This window comes from Vicia villosa, linkage group LG5, assembly GCF_029867415.1.
Source record: "Vicia villosa cultivar HV-30 ecotype Madison, WI linkage group LG5, Vvil1.0, whole genome shotgun sequence".
Classification (NCBI taxonomy): Eukaryota; Viridiplantae; Streptophyta; class Magnoliopsida; order Fabales; family Fabaceae; genus Vicia; species Vicia villosa.
This window is the reverse complement of record NC_081184.1, coordinates 9,302,623-9,314,254: the sequence shown is the minus strand read 5'-3', so window position 1 is coordinate 9,314,254 and position 11,632 is coordinate 9,302,623. Positions and strand designations below refer to the sequence as shown.

The window sequence follows — 11,632 nt, the reverse complement described above, 5'->3', positions numbered from 1 at the left end:
CATTCTCTAAATATTCATAAAAAACTCTTTTTGTGTCTCTTTTACTTAGCGGAGAAGAAATGATTGAGGTGTGAAGCCTCGATGTATTTCTTAACCGTTATTTAGAGAAACGATTGTGGCGTAGGCCTCGATGTGCGTTCTCTAAATATTCAAAAACAAAACAAAAAACTCTTTTTGGTATGATATAAGTCACAAATTAAAATCCCCATAAAACACACCAACCAAAAACACTTCAAAAAACCTAATAAATGTTCAGATTTAAAACAAAAGTAAGGAAGTGATGCGAGGCCTTGTAGTGGGTTCTCGTCATCATGGAATTACCCTAAAAGACACAAACCAATCATTTCTTTTCCTTTTGCCTTGTTGGCACCTAAGGGCACCGTTATCTCCGCTCCATTGCATCCTAGGCTGTCCCCTTGTGCAAGAGCGTGAGCGTTAACGCCGCCCACCTAAAAAACACAAAAACAAACAGAAAATCGTGAGCCGAACTACGGCGCTCTGATTCCTGAAAAGGATACGTAGGCATTAGGTCGCGGGGCCTAAGCGAGCACAACTATTTATAAACCTTATTTTCCCCGTGTTTCTCTTCTTTCATTTGCATGCATTCCCCTAGTAATTAAGCTATAGATTTATACACCCTTAGAATAGAACAAACATAGGTGGATACCATCGAGTACGATGGGCGTGAGGGGTGCTAGCACCTTCCCCTTGCGTAACCGACTCCCGTACCTTATCTCTGGTCGCAAGACCTTCTCTTATCCTTATTCTAGGTTTTCTGATATTCCTTTCCCTTATGGGATAAATATATTGGTGGCGACTCTGTTCACATTTCGCGAGCGTGCGACAGCTGGCGACTCTGCTGGGGATGTTGCTAGACCTGTTGCTGGTCCATCCTTAGCGAGTCGATCCTAGCCTGCGTTTGTTTGTTTATTTACTGGGTGTTTATTTGTTTTTATGTCTATACCTTGTATATATGTTTGCATGTTTATTTTTTCTGCTTGCATATCATGTTTATTTCTGTTTGCACATCATGCATATGGATTATATTCTGTGTTCCTTGGGGTCTTCTGTTCTGTTTTGCAGGTTGGGTGGGATTGTTTCTATGAGGTAAAAGGCCCAATACGCAGGCCAGAGTGACACATAGGATACCTAGGATAGAGTGGATAGTCATGACGCCGATGAGATGTCAGGTCTTGTCTAGTGCGATCATGAGACCCACGCCCAGTCGAGGTCCAAATGGGGTATCATTGTTGGCATGTAGATGCAACAACATTGGTGCCTCAGGAGGACTGATAACGCTGGTTGCCATTTTGACCTACCTTGACCTAGACTACACCCGTGAGTGGGGAGGGATATACATGACAGGTACCGTTGGTGACTATTTGGTTCTGTTGGTGACTATTTGGTTCTGTTGTTGACTATTTGGTCCTATTGATGATTATGGTTCTTCTGGTTCTCTGATCTATGCCGGACTTTTGATCCTATGATATCTTCTTGCTCAGAATTATTGCCTTGGTCCCTCTATGTCGTGGGGACCCAATCTGCATCATTTTCATCATGGCATGTTTACATTTCAAAAAAAAAAAAAAGAAAAAAAAAAGGAAAAAAGAAAGAAAAAAGAAAGAAAAAGAAAAAAAAAAGAGGTTAATTCTCATTTGCATGTCATTTTTCAGGGTATCCAGAAAATATCAATTTCCGTCAAGAATGGATAACAACGTGACCACCAACCGAGAAACTACGAGGAGCACACACACTTATACTTTCCATCGCGAGGGTATGGTTCAATTGGGACAATTGGGTGAATTGGTCACTGGTCATAATGAAACAGTGTTCAGTGGCAACTATGGCAACATATTATCTCTTCTGTATTCGCGTGTCGACGAATGGGCCTTATCTACTCTTCTTCAGTTCTACGACCCAGATATCCGTTGTTTCACATTTTCAGATTATCAGCTAGCTCCCACTCTCGAAGAGTACTCTTACCTCCTCAACATCAAGATTCAACACAGAGTGCCTTTTGTTTGTGTCCCAGAGAAACCTAGGTTGGATTACATTGCCAACGCTCTTTATTTGAGCTTGGGGGATGTTCATGATAACTGGAAGAAGAAGGGTGATACTCATGGCTTCCACATGAGTTTCCTGGTTGAAAAAGCTCAAGAATTTGCCGACAAAGGAATTTGGGAGGCTTTCAATGCTATTTTGGCCGCTCTGATCTATGGAATTGTGATGTTTCCCAACATTCACAAGTTCGTTGATTTGGCTGCTGTATGTCTTTTTATGGACAAGAATCCAATACCCACCCTATTGGCTGACACATATTATTCCATTCACTCTCGGCATGGTAAAAGAGGGGCTATTAGAGGTTGCTTGCCGCTGTTATATAAATGGTTCAAATCTCACTTGCCTGCTAGTGGTCCGTTTGTTACCTCTACTCAGAAATGGTCTCAGAGAATCATGGGACTTACTGCAAACGACATCGTATGGTATCAATTCCGAACAGGCATATCTGAAGTCATTATCAGGTGCGGAAACTTTGGTAACGTCCCGCTCATTGGGACAAGAGGATGTATTAACTACAACCCAGTTCTAGCCCTTCGTCAGTTGGGCTATACCATGAAGAGTGGGCCTTCGGATAGGGAGATTTACCAATCCGTATACTTTGAGAAAGGAGCTGACCCTGTAGCACTTGAGGAAATCAGGAAAGCCTGGAACAACATTCATATAGGTGAGAGATCCACTCTGGGAGCCAAGAATGCCATTGCTATGGAGCCCTATACCGATTGGGTTAAGGAGAGAGTCAAGACACTTTTGTTACCATTCCCGAGGGTCCCTCTCTTATATGCACAACCTCCGAAGATATCAGAAACTATGGTATCAAGGGAACGTTTTGACCAGGTCCGCGTCGCCAATTTGAGACTGAAAGAGAAAGATAGGGATATGGATTTGAAGCGCTATTTCCTTAAGCAGACAAAGAATGAACTGGCCCGCGAACTTAAAACTCTCAAAGGAGAGTCTTCTCAAGCCAGGAAGAGGGTTAGAACTGAAAAGGACGGAAAAGCTGTTGTCGCTCCTACTGAAGATCCTCAAAAGGTTATAGAAAAGGCTATAAAGGAAGAAAAAGAGAAGCTCAGACGAGAGTATCAAGAAGACCTGAAAGCCCACAAGCTCCGACTGGAGAAAGAAACCAAGTATGAGTTGAGGACCATGAAGAAGAAACTGGAAGAAGAGACCACTCAGAGAATAGCAGTTGAGACCCAACTGAAAGGAAGTCACCTCCGCACCGCCCGACTAGCTGAAGAGAATGTCAAGCTCAGAGATCAAATGATGAGTGAAGCAAATGCGCTTGAGAAGACCTATATCCCAGAATGCAAAGGGTGTGATGAACTCAGGGATTGCTGCAAGAATCTAGACACACAGTTATTCCGAAAGGATGAAGTGATCCAAAGCCTTGTCAAAGGAAGAGATCGGGAGACGACTAAGAAGCTATTTGACGAAACAAAGAAGTGGAGTGACGCCCATTTCAGACAAGGAGGGCCTTTGTTCTACATTGAGATGAATTGATAATTGAATTTGTTTGTAGATCACCACCAGATTTGTTGGATGGGGTCTCTATTGCTCTTTATATTGAAACATTGTTATTTGTGTTTGAACCTACTCGCCTCAGGGGGCTATTATGAATGAAATGAACTGCTTTCCGTTTTCACTTGATATCTCTCTCATCACGTTGTTATTTGTTCTTGACTATCAATCTTACTTTGGATACCCTGAAAATGACACAACACATCATATGCACACATGCACTCATACATTCACATTATCACATTGCATTTTTTAGGTTATTGCACAAGAAACTAATTGGGGTCCTTTTCAGCAACAGATTTCTTTCCCGACGACGAAGCTGACTTTCTTACATCCTTACCGCACCAGGAGTAACGAGAGAATCATGGAACAATTTGAACAGAATCAAGCTGCCCTCCGTAGGGATATGGATGTTATGGGGGAAAGAATGGCCCAACTTATGGAGACTCTCCATGCCGTTGTTCAAGGACAGGATGAACTCAGAAAGAGTGTCGCTAGTTTGGTCAAAGATACTCCTACCAATTCTGCTGACGGAGGGGTGAAAACTAAAGAGACTCCTATTAATGAGACGCTTAAGGTGGTGGACGACCACCATGAGGTTATTGATCTTGAACATGATCTCACTACTGAGTTGACCGAGACTGCTAAGATGTACCAAGCTCTCGAAGAACGCCTTAAGGCTGTTGAGGTTGCTAAAACTTCGAGTTTCGACACTGCTGCTATGTGCTTGGTACCTGGGATTGTTATTCCCCCGAAGTTCAAAGTGCCAGATTTTGATAAATACAAGGGAGTCACCTGTCCAGAGACTCACATTCGTTCCTACTGCCGTAAGATGGCTGCTCATGCTGAGAACGAGCCTCTGCTGATGCATTTCTTTCAGGATAGTCTCACTGGGGCCCCGTTGGAATGGTACATGAAACTTGAGAGGTCTAATGTCAGTACTTGGGGACAACTTGTCGACGCCTTCTTGAAACAATACCACTACAATACTGCTATGGCTCCTAGCCGTGCCCAGCTACAAAATATGTCACAGAAATCTGAGGAGTCTTTTAAAGAATACGCCCAGAGGTGGCGTGAACTTGCGTCCCGTGTCCAACCTCCTCTTTTGGACCGCGAGTTGATTGATCTGTTTATGGGGACTCTGAAGGGGCCGTATCTTCAGCACATGGTTAGTAATACTTCTCCTTCCTTTTCGGATGTGGTCATCATTGGTGAGAGGGTTGAGAACTGTGTCAAAGCTGGTACCATTCAAGGTGTTACTAATCCTAGCAACTCAGGTGGTAATGGTAAGAAGCCGTATTCTGGGTTTGTGAAGAAGAAGGAAGGTGAGACTAGCACTGCCTCTGTTGACCAAGGTCGAGCTCCTGCATATTCTGCTGTTCCACCTCCTTATTATCCGATGCCTTATGCTGTTCCAGGTCCGTATGTCCCTCAAGCATATGCTGCTGCTCTTCCACAACCATGGATGGCACCCCAACAGCCTTTCGTACCACAACAACAAGCTGCTGTTTCTCAGAATCGCCAACAGAATCCTAGGCCTCAAGGTCAAAGAGGCCCACAGAGGCAAAGATACCCTGACAGGCGTATAGATCCGGTTCCAATGCCGTATGCTCAGCTTCTTCCCCAATTACTTGCTGGTCAATTAGTGCAACTCCGCGAAATGGGTCCTCCACCTGACCCTCTTCCTCCTGGGTATGATGCGAATGCTCATTGTGAATTTCATTCTGGGGCTCCCGGCCACACAATTGAGAAATGCAGGGCATTCAAGTGGAAAGTCCAGGATCTTCTCGATGGCAAGCTCATTTCGTTCACTCCTACTGGTCCTAATGTGCAGAATAATCCTATGCCTCCTCATGCTGGTGCGACCAATGCTATTGAGTCATGTGATGATCAGATCTTAGTAAGTGATGTTAATGAGGTAAGGATGCCGCTAGCAGTTGTCAGAGAGTATCTTGAGCAACAAAAGGTTTTGTGTGAACTACATGACTACTGTTTGCAATGTTCTTCTAACCCTGAGGAATGCGTTAGGTTGAGAGAAGAAATCCAGAAACTAATGGATGAAGGTGTTCTTAGAGTGGAAAGGGTCGTTCCTGTCGAAGATGTGGATACTCTAGAGATACCTTACTATCCTGCTGAGGTGTCAAAGAATCAGAGTACTCCTTTGGTCATTCGTGCTCCGAGTACTCCCTTGGTCATTCAGGCTCCGAGGACTCCTCTGGTTATTCAGGTTCCAAATGCTCCTCCGACCCCTCCATCCTCGTCTCTTGTTCCTTCTCCTGTGAATGATTCTAAGGCTGTCCCTTGGAGCTATAATGCCGTGTATATTCGAGGGAAGAAATATGATTGCCCTCCAGTGGGTAATTCGAGCATCACTAATATTACTGGCACTAGTGGCATTACCCGTAGTGGTCGGATCTTTGCTGCCCCTCCTCCACTTCCTAAAGAGACCAATAAAGAGGCTAGTACACAAGCAAAGGGAAAGCAAGTTGCTGTTGATCCTCCTGTAACACGTAATGCACAAAATGCCGAGCAACTCTTGAAGATCATTAAGAAAAGTGATTACAAAGTGATTGACCAACTTGATCAGACCCAAGCCAAGATCTCCATCTTGTCTCTCTTGGTGCATTCCGAAGCTCATCGTGATGCTCTGATGAAAGTCCTGGCTTCCGCTCACGTAACTCAAGACATTACCGTGCCTCAGTTTGAAGGGGTTGTGACCAACATTGCTGCTGGTAATTGTTTGGGTTTTTCTGATGATGAGCTTCCACCTGAGGGTAGGGCACACAACAAAGCGTTGCATATCTCCGTCAAGTGTCTGGATGCTGTGTTGTCTCGAGTTCTGATTGATACCGGTTCTTCTCTTAATGTGATGCCCAAGACTACTTTGTTTAAGCTGAGTATGGATGGGATTATGATGAGACCATGCACTATGAGTGTCAGAGCGTTTGATGGCTCCAGAAGGTCCGTAGAAGGGGAAATTGATCTACCTGTTTTGATTGGCCCTCACATGTTCTATATTGCTTTCTATGTCATGGATATAAGTCCTTCATACACTTGCCTCTTGGGTCGTCCTTGGATCCATGCTGCTGGGGCTGTGACATCTACCCTCCATCAGTGTTTGAAATTTGTTGTGAATGACAAGATCGTTGTGATCACTGGTGAAGAGGATTTGATCGTCAATAATCTGGCGTCATACCGTTATGTTGAAGTGGAGGGAGAGATACAAGAGACACCTTTTCAGGCCTTAGAGATTGTGTCGGTTGATAAATTCCCCGTGGTTGAGAATAAGAAGGAACTCGGAGCGCCCCTCTCGTCTCTAAATGATGCTAAGGCTTTCTTAGAAGCTGGTACTCCCCATAGTGCTTGGGGTAAGCTGATTGATGTTCATGAGAAGCGAGACAAGTATGGCCTTGGGTATCAACCATCTTCCTCTACTCAGCTCAGCATAATTCCTGGAAAGAAGGTGATTCCCCCCATTTCTCAAGTGTTCGTCAGTGCAAGCACCAGTTCTGGAAGTCAGGTTCTCGCCGTGGATGATGATGATGAAGAAGATCTCTCCAAATTCATTTGCCATGCTGCGCCTGGACAGGAACTCAACAATTGGACTATCTTGGACGTCCCCAGAGTCACTTTTATGGAGATGTAATTTTCTTGTTTCGATAAGTCATATGCTTCGCCCTAAGCATTTTGACCGCTTGTATAAAGAAGGGCCCCCATGTTGTTTCAATTTGTTTAATATTGAATGAAAATCATATCTTCGCATGCAATTACTGTTCCATTTCTTTCATTTTTGTTTTTACTTTAAAAAAAAAAAAAACTTTTTCAAAAATGGCAAAGCTTTTTCTTTCTCTTTTATGTGTTGCATTCTAAGGCATAAATCATCCATCGTGCAGATCTGGCTCGAATTCCATCAAAAATGATAATGTTACAGTTCCGCGTCTTAATATCCTTGAGAATCCAATTGACCAAGCTGATGAGGATAGTGGGGAAGATTGTGAAGTCCCCGAGGAATTGGCAAGACTTTTGAGACAAGAAGAGAAATCTATTCAGCCACATCAGGAAGCCACAGAAATCATCAACCTCGGTACAGAAGAAGCAAAGAGAGAAGTCAAGATAGGCGCCGCTTTGGAAAGTGATGTAAAAAGAAAGTTGATTGAGTTGCTTCGAGAGTATGTTGATATCTTCGCCTGGTCATATGAAGACATGCCTGGTTTAGACACGGATATAGTTATGCATAGGCTACCTCTCAAACCAGAATGTCCGCCGGTAAAACAAAAACCACGGAGAACTCGACCTGATATGGCTTTGAAAATCAAGGAAGAAGTTGAAAAACAGTTGAAGGCTGGTTTCTTATCTGTGTGTGAGTATCCTCCTTGGATTGCAAACATAGTACCCGTTCCTAAGAAGGACGGAAAAGTACGCATGTGTGTTGACTACCGAGATTTGAATAGGGCAAGTCCGAAGGATGATTTCCCTCTGCCCCATATTGATGTGCTAGTCGACAACACTGCTCAGTATTCAGTATTCTCCTTCATGGATGGTTTTTCTGGCTATAATCAAATAAAAATGGCTCCTGAAGATATGACCAAGACTACCTTTACTACTCCGTGGGGTACGTATTGTTATAAGGTGATGCCTTTTGGTCTTAAGAATGCTGGTGCAACATATCAACGAGCAATGGTGACTCTATTCCACGATATGATCCATAAAGAGATTGAGGTGTACGTCGATGACATGATTGCAAAATCCCAAACTGAGGAGGAACACTTGGTATATCTTGAGAAACTGTTTGCCCGTTTGCGTAAATTCAAGTTGAGGCTCAATCCGAACAAGTGCACTTTTGGAGTGCGATCTGGAAAATTACTTGGATTCATTGTGAGCCAACGAGGGATTGAGGTCGACCCTGATAAAGTAAGAGCAATACAGAACATGCCAGCACCGAAGAATGAAAAAGAAGTTCGAGGGTTCCTTGGGAGATTGAATTACATAGCCAGGTTCATTTCTCATCTCACTGACACTTGTGAACCCATATTCAAACTGCTGCGCAAAAATCAAGATATCCGTTGGGATGATCATTGTCAGGAAGCCTTCGAAAAGATCAAGCAGTATCTCCAAGAGCCACCAATTCTCATGCCTCCGGTTCCTGGGAGGCCGCTTCTTATGTACTTAACTGTGCTTGAAGGATCTATGGGGTGTGTGCTGGGCCAGCATGACGAGTCTGGTCGAAAAGAGTGCGCCATTTATTACCTGAGCAAAAAGTTTACCGATTGTGAATCCCGTTACTCACTACTCGAGAAAACTTGCTGTGCTTTGGTATGGGCTGCTCGCCGACTGAGGCAGTATATGCTAACTCACACCACTCTATTGATCTCCAAAATGGACCCGATAAAGTACATCTTTGAAAAACCGGCCCTTAGAGGAAGACTAGCCCGGTGGCAAATGCTTTTATCAGAATATGATATCCAGTATGTCACACAGAAGGCCATCAAGGGAAGTGTCCTTGCAGATCATCTTGCTCATCAGCCATTAGAAGAGTATCAGTCAATGAAGTTTGACTTTCCTGATGAAGATATCATGAAATTAGATGATGATGAAGGACCCGAACCAGGAGAGCGATGGACTCTCACATTCGATGGAGCATCAAATGCTATGGGCCATGGTATTGGGGCAGTTTTGACTTCTCCTCGTCAAACTCACATCCCTTTCACAGCTAGAATATGCTTTGATTGCACAAACAATGTCGCAGAATACGAAGCTTGCATAATGGGTCTCGAAGCAGCCATTGATATGAGAATCAAGATCCTTGAGGTCTATGGGGACTCTGCCCTGGTTATACATCAAGTAAGAGGTGATTGGGAAACACGACATCCCAATTTAGTTCCTTATAGGGACTATATCTTGGAGTTGTTGCCCGCTTTCGAGGAAATCACTTTCAATCACATCCCCCGAGAGGAAAATCAATTGGCAGATGCTTTGGCTACTTTGGCGGCTATGTTCAGAGTTAGCTCCCCTAAAGAAGTACCAGACATAACGATCCTCCGTTACAAGGAACCTGCCCATGTATTCCCTGCTCATTGTCTCACTACTGAAGATGTGTATGATGAAAAGCCATGGTATTACGACATCAAGAGGTATGTTGAGAAGCAAGAGTATCCCGAAGATGCTACGATTGGTGATAAGCGAACGCTTCGAAGGTTAGCATCCAAATTCTTCTTGTCAGGAGACGTCCTGTACAAAAGAAACTATGATTCAGTTTTGCTCAGATGCGTGGATAGACACGAAGCAGAATTGATCATGCGGGAAATTCATGAAGGGTCTTTCGGAACTCATTCCAGTGGACATTCTATGGCCAAAAAGATCTTGCGAGCAGGATATTATTGGATGACGATTGAGAGCGATTGTTATGTGTATGTGAAAAAGTGTCACAAATGTCAAGTGTATGCTGACAGGATTCATGTTCCTCCGACTCCTCTGAATGTCCTGACATCGCCTTGGCCCTTTGCTATGTGGGGCATAGACATGATTGGACGAATTGAGCCACAAGCTTCGAATGGGCACAGATTTATTCTTGTTGCTATCGACTACTTCACCAAATGGGTTGAAGCTGCTTCTTACAAGAACGTAACCAAGCAAGTCGTTACTCGCTTCATCAAGAAAGAGATCATATGCCGATATGGGGTTCCGAACAAGATCATCACTGATAATGGGTCCAATCTTAATAACAAGATGATGGCTGAGTTGTGTGAAGAGTTCAAGATTGAACATCACAATTCATCACCCTATCGGCCAAAGATGAATGGCGCAGTCGAAGCTGCTAACAAGAATATAAAGAAGATTGTCCAGAAGATGGTTAGAACATATAAAGATTGGCATGAGATGTTGCCATTTGCTTTGCATGGCTATAGAACTTCGGTTCGCACTTCAACTGGGGCAACCCCATTCTCTCTCGTCTACGGTATGGAGGCCGTACTACCTGTCGAAGTGGAAATTCCTTCGTTGAGAGTCTTGATGGACGCCAAACTCGATGAAACAGAATGGGTTCAAACGAGGCTTGATCATCTCAATCTAATTGAGGAGAAACGCTTATCTGCTATCTGCCATGGCCAGTTGTACCAAAAGAGGATCAAGAAAGCGTATGACAAGAAGATTCGGCCTCGAGAATTCCACACAGGTGACCTAGTCGTAAGGAAGATCTTGCCAATTCACACTGATCCAAGGGGCAAATGGACTCCCAACTATGAGGGACCATACATTGTGAAGAAAGCATTTTCAGGTGGTGCTTTAATCCTGACAAAGATGGATGGGGAAGACGTTCCGCTTCCAGTCAATTCAGACTCAGTCAAAAAATACTACGCATAAAAGACCCGCTAGGTCGACGTACCTTGGCAAAAATAAGGGCATCCCGGCAAACCAAAAGGGTTTGGGCAAAAATTAGGGATAAAACAAAAAAAGAAGAATAACCCGCTAAGTTGAAAACCCGAAAGGGCGACTTAGGCAAAAAGGGGCATCCCGCTGGATTGAAAACCCGAAAGGGCGGTCCAGGCAAAAGTTAGGGATCAAAAGCGAGAGGCTGCAGTCTGAATATCCTTCACAAAGACCACTATACGCCCTTGGCAGAACGGACAGATCAATCCAACCACTACCCTTCTGAAGCAAAGCATTGAGAGGATCAAGGATATGGGAACTGTAGCAATATCAGTTTTAATGGAAATCCGAGCATTTCTCTTTGCCATTTTGCTCTTTACATTTTGTATTTTCCTTTTCGCAACTACCTCATTTAGGAGTTGCTTCCTTGTACAGAAGCCTATTCACAGGCATTCCATCAATAAAATGATTTTTCGATGCAAAAGCTTTATTTCTTTCCTTTCATTTTTTGCGCATGCGAGGTGTGATTTAATTCGTTATTAAACATTGCATTGAAAGCATGGGGAATAATAATCACAAAATCAAAGGAAACATGATGTTACATAAACATGAAAGCGCTCTGAGGGGCAACATTTGCGTCCAAACGTTGTCTTCTGTGCAGGTCGCAGGTTCTAGCCGTCATCTTGGC

General features: G+C 43.8%; 1 protein-coding gene across 1 annotated transcript; it reads left to right on the top strand.

Annotated features, from left to right (window-relative positions):
• The first annotated feature begins 1,704 nt into the window (after positions 1-1,704).
• LOC131604170 (uncharacterized) lies at positions 1,705-3,677 on the top strand. Its single transcript, XM_058876632.1, has 2 exons — positions 1,705-3,188; positions 3,581-3,677. The coding sequence occupies exons 1-2, from the start codon at positions 1,705-1,707 to the stop codon at positions 3,675-3,677; spliced, it is 1,581 nt and encodes a 526-aa protein (XP_058732615.1).
• The last annotated feature ends 7,955 nt before the right edge of the window (positions 3,678-11,632 follow it).